A 12266-nucleotide genomic window follows, 5' to 3' on the forward strand; every position below is an offset into this window, starting at 1 on the left:
TGAACACCCAGGACTGATCTCCTTTAGGATGGACTGGTTGGATCTCCTTGCAGTCCAAGGGACTAGCAAGAGTCTTCTCCAACACCACAGTTCAAAAGCATCAATTCTTCGGTGCTCAGCTTTCTTTATAGTCCAACTCTCACATCCATACATGACCACTGGAAAAACCATAGCCTTGACTAGATGGGCCTTTGTTGACAAAGTAATGTCTCTGCTTTTTAATATGCTGTCTAGGTTGGTCATAACTTTCCTTCCAAGGAGTAAGCATCTTTTAATTTCATGGCTGCAATCACCATCTGCAGTGATTTTGGAGCCCAGAAAAATAAAGTCAGCCACTGTTTCCACTGTTTCCCCATCTATTTGCCATGAAGTAATGGGACTGGATGCCATGATCTTCGTTTTCTGAACGTTGAGCTTTAAGCCAACTTTTTTACTCTCCTTTTTCACTTTCATCAAGAGGCCCTTTAGTTCCTCTTCACTTTCTGCCATAAGGGTGGTGTCATCTGCATATCTGAGGTTATTGATATTTCTCCTGGCAATCTTGATTCCAGCTTGTGCTTCCTCCAGCCCAGCGTTTCTCATGACGTACTCTGCATAAGTTAAATAAGCAGGGTGCAACAAATGCAAAAAATCCCTGAGGCAGGAGTGTATTTGGCTGTCACTCCATCACTTTGAGGTTTGTTTTTTTTTTTAAGATACTGTGTAATGATTATTCTCATTTGCTAAGTAACAAATGTAAGCACACCGCTCGCCTTGTCTGATCAAATACATAATTTTGACATGTTAACAGTCTCCTATTATGACCATTTTTCATAAACTGGGTTGAGCTAAAAAATATCCACAGCCAAAAGCCACTGATTTTACTTTAAAAATTAAATCACAGGTAATAGATGCCCGTAACGGTGACATAAATATATTAAATACATAGCACTGTTGCTTACTTTATGAAACACAAATAAATACAATTCAACTCTCTTTTTCAATATTAAAAGTGCGAGAACCCTCAAGGAAACCTAAGGGAGACGTCTAGTTGGCGGGGGAGAGAGGGTGGTGAAATCTGCTGAAACAGAAAGGACAAGAAGGAGCCCAACTTCTGCCCCGTAACTCTCAGAAAGGATGTCAAGAGAGTGGTAGAAAATGAGGAACCTGGGAGCGTGACTCCGAGGGGAGGAAACCGGCGATCTAATTCCGGGCCTTTAGCTGCTGAATTGCCTCAGTTTTCAAGTTTCTGATGCGACGGATTCTGGGTTGGTCCCCACCACGCCCTTGTCGTCCCCAGATTCAGAGGTCTGGCTTCTCTGAGCCTCTGTGGCTGGGAGTGATAGAGCAGAGCAGCTAAAAACCAAAACTAGCAAATCTCGCCTGCCGGGCGCTCCAGGCTCAGAGAGAACCTTACCCGGGAAACCGGACCTGAGCGCGTCCCGCCCCTCGCCACGCCCCCTCACGACCGCCAGGCCTCCCCCGGGTCCTACGCGGAAACGAACTCAGGCCTAGAGAGCTGACCGGCCGCGGCTTCCGGGAGGAGTTTTGGGCCTTGCGAGTTTCCGTCGGGCGCCGCGCCTCCTCTCCAGAGGTAGTTGTGGAGACGCCAGGAGCCCGCCTCGTTGTAATTGAAGAGTGCCGCGCGTCCTCAGAATGGGCGAGCATGGCTTGGAGCTGGCGTCTATGATCCCAGCCCTCCGGGAGCTGGGCAGGTAGGGCCAGGCTGGCGTCTAACGTGCTCTTCCTCACCGGTCGCGCGCGTCCATGCTCCGATCCCCTCAACCCCGACCGCGGCCCTTGTGGAGATGCTCCACGGCTGACTGGAGCGCTTCTCTCTCAGAGAGGCCGTTGAAAGGTCGCGGGGCGCGGGGAGTCGCCGCAGACCCGCGGGATACGGGTTGGAGGGGACGGGTCGTCTGTTGGTCCCACTTTACCTCAGCCGCGGGCTGGAGTTCTTCCCCCACCTCCCATCCCGATCCCCAGGCGATTGCCTCAGTGGCGGGAGGGAAGCTGCCTTCTGATCACTTTCTCGTCACTTTCCTTCACTCATTTGCTTCTCAAAAGCCTCGTCCCTTTAGATAGGGTGCTTGCCCCCTGCACTTTCCCCAGTTCCTATGCTTTATGATCACTGTTGGTATTTAGTATTTGGTATTGGTATTTAGCTTTTGACCCAAAACTACCCTCGGAAGAAAAATCACTCATTCTGATTTTGTGCAAGGAAGCCCAGTTGTTTTAAAAAGTTTCTAAATTAGACCGTAGGCCATTCTGGAGGTGGGACCTTTTCATACTGATAATCCACTCTTCAAAACGTTATTTTATTCAGAAATCCCAGGGATCTCCCACAACGTCCACAAAGCATAAATGTTCACAGAATGTTGCTAAAATTTGAAGATAGCTTAATGTTCCAGTTGCAAGTTGTTATTTCCTGTAAACGTCATGTCTGCCTGACTCTTTGTGACCCCATGGACTTCAGCCTGCCAGACTCCTCTGTCGATGGCATTTTTGTCCGCAGCCAACCAGGCTCCTTTATCCAAGGGATTTTACAGACGAGAATACTGGAGTGGGTCTTCCCGACCCAGCGAACCCACGTTTCCTGCGTTGGCAGGTGGATTTTTTACCACCCAAGTAAAAGTAAAATTCTATAAACGAGCTGCCGAAAGAGAGGGGACAGATGTCAGTGGCTGCTATCCCCATTCAACACACACATAGCCTTTCCTAAACCTGGCCTGAAGACGAGAGACGGGGTTTTTGTTTGTTTAATTTTTATAATACACTGTGAATAGAAAATAAGTGGGCTTGTACCACTGCTGCAATTGAACTGTCAATTGGAATAGTTGTTTTTCGATTTCTTAAACTGCTTGGAAACTTAGCACACAGCCACAACTGACATTAATCCCATGGGATATTTAATTCCCTTTCTTTTTGCCATACATTTGTGTCTATCTCCACTTGTAGATCCTACAAACATTGACATTTAGTCTTCCTCAGTTACATAGATAGGAAGATATAAATGAAGGGACCATACTTATCTTAACTGAATCATCCTATTGTTGTGTGTATAATTTTTTCCCCACTTTGCATGAATGTTGCAAGCATACTTGTGTTAACATTTTGTAAAGTAACATCTGCCTTTCTAAAATAAGATGAAGGCAAGTCTTCATATGGGAAACTGATATACAGATTTCATCTTTCAGGCTCAGTATGAAGCTCAGTGTGTTTTCCCTGCCTTGCTTTTAGAACTTACTGATTATTACTTCTCTTCCCTTTTCTGTCTTCCTCTGTGATACTTGTTAATGAAAATAATAGTATCTTGGATTTGTTTATACTCTCTTTCATCAACAGAACTTAGGTTACCTTTTACTCATTTGTAGCCATTCTAATAGAAGGAGTAGAAAAACTGACACATAGAATTGTCTAGTAATAGTTCTTAATGATCATGATTTTTTCATTGCAACTGCTTCATTCACGCTTATTCAGTCTCCCAGTATCTCCATGATCTGGGAGAATGGAGCAGATACTATCACTTGATTAAGAAATGGAGTCATGAAAATTGAAGGATTAAAGTCAAAGAGATAGCAGTTATTGGAGCTAGGTTTACAGAGTCAAGTCATCAAAGCTTTATTTTCCCATTCCCCACCCTCCCCCCCTTTAATTGATCACACAGTTACATTTCTGAAAAAAATAAGATTTTACTATTTTAATGTGTAGTCTCTTCTTCCTCTGTCTCTCAGGGATAAATTTTGCTCCTGTTTTTTGCTGGTTGAACTTTTTTTTCTCTGCATAGCCTTTCTGGTATTCTCATCCATTCTCCTGCCTTTGACTACCATCTGCTATTTGATGACTCCAGATGTGTGTCTCCAAACCATATTTCCTTCCTGTAGAATCAAAATGCAACTGTATATTGGCAGTTGTTAGTGTAACCCACTTGTTCCCTGGGTGTCCTGTGTACAGTTAAGACTCAATATATCCAGTACAAATTCTCCACATATCCCAACCTCTCCAAGCTTTTTTTTTTTTTTTAATTCTCTCATTTGCTGAGGTAGAGATCTCTCAGTAAATGATACCATGTTCATTCATTTTTCCAAACCAGAAATCTGGGTGTCGTTCTTGACTCCATATGTGCATTCAGGCTATATCCGTAGTCTTCTTTCCATCTTTTTTCTTTTTTAATATTCATTTATTGTTATTTTATTTATTTTTGGCTGTGATGGGTCTTCATTGCTGCACACAGCCTTTCTCCAGTTGTGGCGAGCTGGGGCTGCTCTCTAGTTGCAGTGTGAGGTCTTCTCATTGCAGAGGCGTCTCTTGTTGTGGAGCATGGGTTCTAGGTGTGTGGGCTGAGTAGGTGTGGCACACGGGCTTAGTTGCCTCACAGCCTGTGGGATCTTACCAGACTAGGGATCAAACCCGTGTGCCCTGTATTGCAAGGTGGATTCTTAACCACACAAACCCCTCTTTCCATCTTATTCCTCAGTAACTTGTCTAGTCCCATGGCTTTAAATATTGCCTATGTGCTGATAGGGTTTCCCAGGTGGTGCTAGTGGTAAAGAATTCACCTGCCAATGGAGGAGATGTAAAAGACATGGGTTTGATCCTTGGGTCAGGGAGAGCCCCTGGGGGAGAGCATGGCAACCCACTCCAGTATTCCTGCTTGGAGAATCCCATGGACAGAGGAGCCTGGTGGACTATGGTCCATAGCATCAAAAATGAATCAGACATGACTGAAGTGACTTAGCACACATGCATGCATATGCTGAAGGCTCCCAAATTTATATCTCTAGCCCAAAGATATATGTTAGGTTCTTACTCAACATCTACACTCAGAAATTAAAATTAATATATTCAAAGCAGCACTTGTGATTTACTGTCCTTAAATCTGTTCCTTCCCCAGGTTATTATAAATTTACCAACCAAAAGCCTAAGAGTTATCCTTAATTTTTTTTCCTTTATGCCTTAATAATCCATCAGCAAATCCTGTCCACCCTACCTTTAAAAAAACACTTTTCACCATCTCTACTGCTATCACCATAATTTCTTATCTAGACTATTAAAGTAATTTCCCAGTTAATCTCTTCATTTCTACTTTTACCCACTCATAGTGGATTTCCTACTCAGCAACCAAAGTGATTTTTACAACCATGAATCATATTGTAGATTATATAATATTATTCCCCTGCTCAAAATCTTCCCTTGGTTTTCCAGCATACTTAGAATAAAATCCAAACTCCTTCCCAGAGCCTCTAAGGTCCACCGTAATCTGGCTTCTGCCTGCCTCTCCTCATAGCTGTGTATTCATCCCTTGCCCACTCTATACCAATGACATTGGCCTTATTTTTAGAGTACACCAAGATCATTCCTGCCTTCATTCCTTTACACTTGTTGTTTCTTCTATCTAAACACTGGCTGATTCCATTCAGAAATCATTTCCAAGGACCGTCTCTGGCTTTCCTGTTTAAAATTACTTTGTAATCACAAAATATTTTCCAATAGTGATAGTTCCCATTAAAATGTTAAATGAGACAATGGGAGGGAGATGAGGGACTGGAGAACAGCAACATTAGCCACTAGAGAAGGTTTAGATGGTGAGAAGAAGCTCATAATGTGAAACTGAAAGGAGAAGTGTCTGAGATGGAATAGGAAATACAAAGATCCCTAGGTGGGAATAAGCCTGCTTTGTAAAGAAGAAGAAGCCTGGAACATAGGGAGCAAAGAGGAGAGTAGTATTAAGGATGGAGGGGTACACAGAGGCCAGATACTTTAGCACTTTATAGGGTAGACTTTAAGTTTAATAGGAAGCCATGGAATTAATATAATTGAATTCATGTTTTTAAAACATGTAAATTCATTCACTTACTTAGAACCTTTTGCAGTCCCATCGCCTTCTGCCAGAGTCCAACTCCAGCAGCCAGGGATTCAACCTGAAGGGGTGAGCGGTGTCGGCGAGAAACTGAGGCAGCCTCTCAGTTTTCTTGGACTGCCTGTTTATTTCAAGCTTATGATTCTCTTTTATACTTTTACAAAAGCATTAGGTCAGAGGTTTGATATTTTTAGTTCCCATTGACCCAGATTTATTTTTCTCCAAAAATCATTGTTGCCCCTCAAAAGGAGTTCCTTCCCTAGCGATACTCTTATCTACTTTTTCTCATGTGTCCTTGTGAATACACTGTAACTCATGCTAATGTCTGGGCTGCATACCACATTCTTCAGTTTATTTCTTATCTAAGTCCTGTTTGCCCCTAGTATCCTAAGCTCAGTGTTTCTTAGGGCTTCTAGCTAATAATATCTCTAAAGTCCCTAATTTCTATAAGCTATAGTAGAATATACTAACATTACAGCATCCCTTAAATCTTTAGCTTCTAACTATTTTAATTATTCCTAAGCCCTAAATTCGGCAAACTCCTTTGCCATAAACACTTTCCTCACAAATAGGCTTCAGATAGCAATCCCTCCCATGGTCTCAAGCTGCGGCCTGTGTGCTCACCCTGGAACACTTTTTTGTAAAAGTCCTTGAACAAATGTCAGTGATTAACTTTATAAATTATTCTCTGAGTATAGCTGCAGAAGGCTTTATGCCTTCTCATGCTCCTCTCAAAAACAATAAGCACCTTAATATTCTCTTCAGTCAACTCAGCCGAGGAAAGGAAAAAACAAGTCAGAATCACAAAGCCTAACTCCTTCATTCCGGGTCCATGTCTACGGAACAAAGGGAGGGGGTTTAGGGCCACGCCTCCATTTTGTCAGTAATGCCTAAAGCGGCTCCCAACAGCCTTCAGTACAGAATTCAAACTCCTTAGCCGGTTCTTTGAGCTTTGACCTTATTGTCCCTCTTCAGCTTCATTTCCAGATAATGCCTCCCTGGTCTTTGGCCATGCAGACCCTCTGACAGTTTCTAGAGCAGCTTATGTTCTTTTTCCTGAGCCTTTACACATGTTTCCTCCACAGGAATACCCCTCTTCCTTCCCTTATTTTACCTGCCCAGCCCCTAGGGATTCTACTTTGTGTCACCTCCTCCAGGCAGCCTTGACTCCTCCAAGGGCCTTGACTCCTCCAGGTCCTGCTCAGGACTTAGTGTCCCTTCTATGTTCTGTCTTGGCTGTATTAACTCTTAACCACACTGTGTTAAAATTGCCTTTTTACTTTTTTCTCCTTTAAACTACTCATTGGTTTAGAGCAGGTACATCAGTTCAGTTCAGTTGCTCAGCTGTGTCCGACTCTTTGCAACCCCATGGATTGCAGCATGCCAGGCTTCCCTGTCCATCACCAGCTCCCGGAGATGGCTCAAACTCAATGTCCATTGAGTCGGTGATGCCATCCAACTGTCTCATCCTCTGTAGTCTCCTTCTCCTCCTGCCTTCAATCTTTCCCAGCATCAGGGTCTTTTCTAATGAGTCAGCCCTTTGCACCAGGTGGCCAAAGTATTGGAGCTTCAGCTTCAGCATCAGTCCTTCCAGTGAATATTCAGAACTGGTTTCCTTTAAGATTGACTGGTTTGATCTCCTTGCAGTCCAAGGGACTCTCAAGAGTCTTCTCCAACACTGCACTTCAAAAGCATCAACTTGGTAAATACATGGCATCTTGGTTTTCCTGGTATTTGATGCTTGCCCAGGCGAAGTGCTCAAGTGTTTGTTAAATGTATCCAAACTCTATGTGGTACTAAAATTACCACCCAAATATTATTGTATACTTTTGAAAAAGTATTCCCTCTTCATTTCAGTTCAGTTCAGTCCCTCAGTTGTGTCCGACTCTTTGCGACCCCATGAATCGCAGCACACCAGGCCTCCCTGTCCATCACCTAATGTCGAGGTTGCAAAATAAGAAATGCTTACCCTCCCATGAATTTCTTTATTCTAATAGTACATCTAATAAATGATAATCACTTCACCTTTATAAACTGATTTTTTTAAATTATGCAAATGACACATGAAGGCATAGTCTTTTTTACAAACTTAGACTTTATAGGAAACTCTCACCGCCACCCACAATCCCAGTTCCTCTTCACCACAGACCTCCTCATTCACGTTTTTAAGTGACACTTGTCAAATTATACTTGGTTTATGACAAAATTTCCTGATTTTGTCTAAAACAAGTCATGTTACCTTGTAATTTCAGACTTGAAAATTTTTTGGTTATATTAAATCTGTGATGTCCTATAGTATACTATAGACACCAACTTTATGTGGCCACTGAGCATTTCACATGTGTCTAATCTAAAATTGAGATATGCTATAAATATGAGATACTAGGTTTCAAAGACTTAGTTCCCGAAAGGAGTATAAACAATCTCATTAATAATTTTTATATTGATTACATTTTCAGATAATATTTTTGACATATTATTATAATGAAAATTGCCTGTTTCTCTTTACATTCTTAATGTGATTATTAGAAAATGTATAATTATGCATGTGGCTTGCATTATATTTCTATTGGCCAGTTCTGATTTAAATAATAAGATAAATAACACAGTTTTTTCTCTTTCATGTATAAATACAATTACTTATTCTTTGATTCTGTGTGCCTAGGGTTTACATTATTTGTAAATATTTATTATTTCATTTAATGGTTTTTTTGGTCAAACAGGACACAATTCTAGGTGGGGTGTAAGCAATGCAAAGAGAATTAAAAGACAGTTTCTCTTCTGCAGCAGCTTATGGTCTCTTGGTAGTGTAGAAATTCATAGAGAAACATAATCTCCCACCTCTAGGATCCTATGGTCTATTGGTAGATATTCCGCAGGTTCGGAAAAGATTATACATTAAGGATGAAGGAGGCATAAGATTCAGAAAGATTCTTATGAACCATTGATTCATTCAACAAAGTTTTTTGGACTGTTTACTATGTATCAGGACCATTTCCATCGTGGCAGTTATACACTGTAGATGCCTTGGGTCCTGTATGTAATCAATTATAATTGGACTTTGTGATTGAATAATCAAGAAAATAATTAGCTTTCTCATTTTTTCTTTTAGCATTGTTTAAGTGGGAAAATGTATATACATTTACAGTACTATATAAATGTTATAAGTTATTTATATGAAATACTTAATTTTATTTTTTGTAAATAACCAGCTTACCTAATATATCCTCAGCTGTTTTGCCAGTAGAAGTGATGAAGTAAGCTCATCACTTATACACAGCTTTCCATGAGTCTTCTAGGCAGAGTTAGTTATTTCCTGCTGCGGGTGTATATAATGCTTGATTATTATTTTTGTGCATTCTTCCCCTCTCCCCAGCAACTTCCTTGAAGCAAGGCATCTTGCTTTATTTGTGTTTTGAATTTATTACTAGTACCTTTACTCATCTTTTCATCCTATATTAATAAATATATATTAATGATTATCATTATGACTAATGATAATCATGCTGTCAAAGGATTCTCTCTACTTGAACATGGATCCCAGGAAGGAAAGCCAAGTTTCAAGAATTAGTTGTTCAAGTCTCTTCATCTTAAGGGAAACAAAACAAAGTTGTCTTGATCTCATGTTTTCATTTAGTTAGCACCAACTCCAATTCTTCCCTTCATTTCATGGTCAAGCTTTAGAAAGAGCATGCTCTTCTCAATATTCACATTTCATTTGTTTTTCAACCCTTTAAAATCTGGCTTCTGCCTTTACCTCTACATTAAAATTTTAAAATTCAAAGGACATTTTAAAAAATCAACTTAAAATGGATCAAAGACCTAAATCAAAGAGTAAAAACTGTAAAACTCTTAGAACTCTTAGGGTAAAAGCTTCATGACATTGGATTTGACAGTGATTTCTTGAATATGACACCAAAAGCATGACAGCGTATCAAAAAATAAATTAAATTTTAAATTATCAAAATTAAAAATTTTATATAGCACAGTATCAGCAGAGTGAAAAGACTACCCATGGAAAGAAAGAAAATGTTTGTGAATCATATATCTGTAAGGAGTTATCATCCAAAAAATATTAAGAACTATAGCTCATTATCAACAGCAACAACAAAATTAACCTGATTTAAAAATGAGAGAGTCAGTAGAGCATGAGACTTAAAAATAAAGAAAGGTCTTGAATAGACTTTCTCCAAAGAAGAAAGACAAATGGGCCAAAAGCACATGAAAAGATGTTCAACATCCCTAATTACTAGGAAATTGTGAATCAAAACTACAGAGATACCATTGCAACCCCATGAGGATGGGTACTATTAAAAAAAAAAAGAAAACCAACAAAATAACAAGTGTTGGTGAGGATAAGGAAAAATTGGAACCTTTGTAAATTGTTAGTAGGGCTGTAAAATGGTGCAGCTTTGTGGAAGCAGTATGGCAGTTTCTCAAAAAAATTAAACATAGAATTACCATACAATTTTGCATTTCACGTCTATGTATATACCCAAAATAACTGAAAGGGAATAAAACAGATATTGTGTTCTCACCTTTGTAGGGGCATTATTCACAGTAGCTAAATGGTGGAAGCAGCTCAAGTATCTGTGGAAAGATAGATTAAATGTGATATATACACACACAGTCGGAGAAGACAATGGCACCCCACTCCAGTACTCTTGCCTGGAAAATCCCATGGACGGAGGAGCCTGGTGGGCTGCAGTCCATGGGGTCGCTAAGAGTCAGACACGACTGAGTGACTTCACTTTCACTTCTCACTTTCATGCATTGGAGAAGGAAATGGCAACCCACTCCAGTGTTCTTGCCTGGAGAATCCCAGGGACGGGGGAGCCTGGTGGGCTACCGTCTGTGGGGTCGCACAGAGTTGGACACGACTGAAGCGACTTAGCAGCATACACACAGTATATAGAATATTATTTAGCCTTAAAAAGGAAGGAAATTCTGACACATGTTACAATATGCATGAACTGTGAAGACATATGTGTTGTGAAGTAAGTCAGTCACAATGGACAAATATAGAATGCAACTTGTATGATGTAGTCAAATTCATAGAAACAGAATTGGAGGAAGAGGAGGAGGAAGTAGGGAGATAATTGTTTACCGAGTACAGTTTCAGTTTGGGAAGACAAAAAAGTGCTAGAGAGGGATGGTGGTGATGGTGTAGGATAATGTGAATGTGCTTAATGCCACAGAACTGTACTCTTAAAGGTTAAGATGGTAAATTTTATGTTAAATGTATTTTACCATATAAAATATATATGCAAAGGACATTTTAACTAATTTTATTTGATCTTGTTGACAGCTCCTCCTTAGAATTCTCACCTCCTTGGATTCTAGAACACATCTCTCATAGCTTTTCTGTTTCTCTGACCCTTTTCTTTTCTCCTCATGGCTCCTCTAACCTTAATTAACTTAAGGTTCTGTCTTTGGCTTTCCTGTTACTTACTACCTTTGCATTCTTATTCAAGGCTTCCACTACTACTAGCTCTAATACTGGTAGATTATATAATCTGCATAAGAATCAGTTTCCTCATGTGAAAATTAGGGTCTAATTTCCTGATTTTGTTTCATGTGAAATATGAAATAATACAATATGTTTAGCTTTGCTTGATATGTACTATTATATATCAATAACAGTCTATATCTCTAGGCTAGTTAGTCTATATCCCATTTCACTTGAGGTCTAGAACTGTAATTCCAACAGTCTTTAGGACATCCCATAGTTCCCTTGAGACCTTAAACTCACTGTTTCTAAAACTGGGGTTTTTTCCTCCCCATACCTGTGTTTCCACCTGTGTTAACTGTTTTGGTGATTAGGTCATAATTGGTCTGGATAGAGGGCTAGATTGATTTATCAGTCTCCTGTATTAAACTATCTTTTACCTTCCCAATGGAGATCTTCCCTGGTGGCTCAGATGGTAAAGCATCCACCCAAAATGCGGGAGACCTGGGTTGGATCCCTGGGTTGGGAAGATCCCCTGGAGAAGGAAATGGCAACCCCCTCCAGTATTCTTGCCTGGAGAATCCCATGGACAGAGGACCTCGATAGGCTACAGTCCACGGGGTCGAAAAGAGTCAGGCACGACTGAGCGACTTCACTTTCACTTTCACTTTACCTTCCCAATAGTAGCTTCTGATGAGTTCTCTAGTACATTATAGGCACTCAATAAGTGTTTGTTGATTACATGATTGACTGTATGATTCCTCATCCTGTAGTGGAACCCAGACTTTCTATTATATTGTTATGTTCTATTCCTTGGTTACTTATACACAATTATAGAACTCAAGTTGAATTCATTCAGGATTCTAGGATACTCTTCCTCAGATTAATTATTGTATCTCCTTTTAATATTACTTTTTCTTGGTTGTTCTTAGGATTCTATGTATATTTTTTCCTAACGATTATTGAACTTTTATTGTG

At 40.2% G+C, this 12266-nt stretch overlaps 1 protein-coding gene across 2 annotated transcripts in view; it reads left to right on the forward strand.

Moving 5' to 3' along the window:
• Positions 1-1531: 1531 nt before the first annotated feature.
• The window catches only part of ATR (ATR serine/threonine kinase), a 120570-nt gene continuing 109835 nt past the window's right edge, over positions 1532-12266 (forward strand). For both annotated transcript variants that reach the window (XM_027544354.1, XM_027544362.1), the window contains exon 1: positions 1532-1694. In XM_027544354.1, coding sequence (XP_027400155.1) covers positions 1636-1694 — 59 coding nt within the window. In that variant the 5' untranslated portion in view covers positions 1532-1635. The remainder of the gene's footprint in view (positions 1695-12266) is intronic.

The sequence above is a fragment of the Bos indicus x Bos taurus genome, chromosome 1, assembly GCF_003369695.1.
Source record: "Bos indicus x Bos taurus breed Angus x Brahman F1 hybrid chromosome 1, Bos_hybrid_MaternalHap_v2.0, whole genome shotgun sequence".
Classification (NCBI taxonomy): domain Eukaryota; kingdom Metazoa; phylum Chordata; class Mammalia; order Artiodactyla; family Bovidae; genus Bos; species Bos indicus x Bos taurus.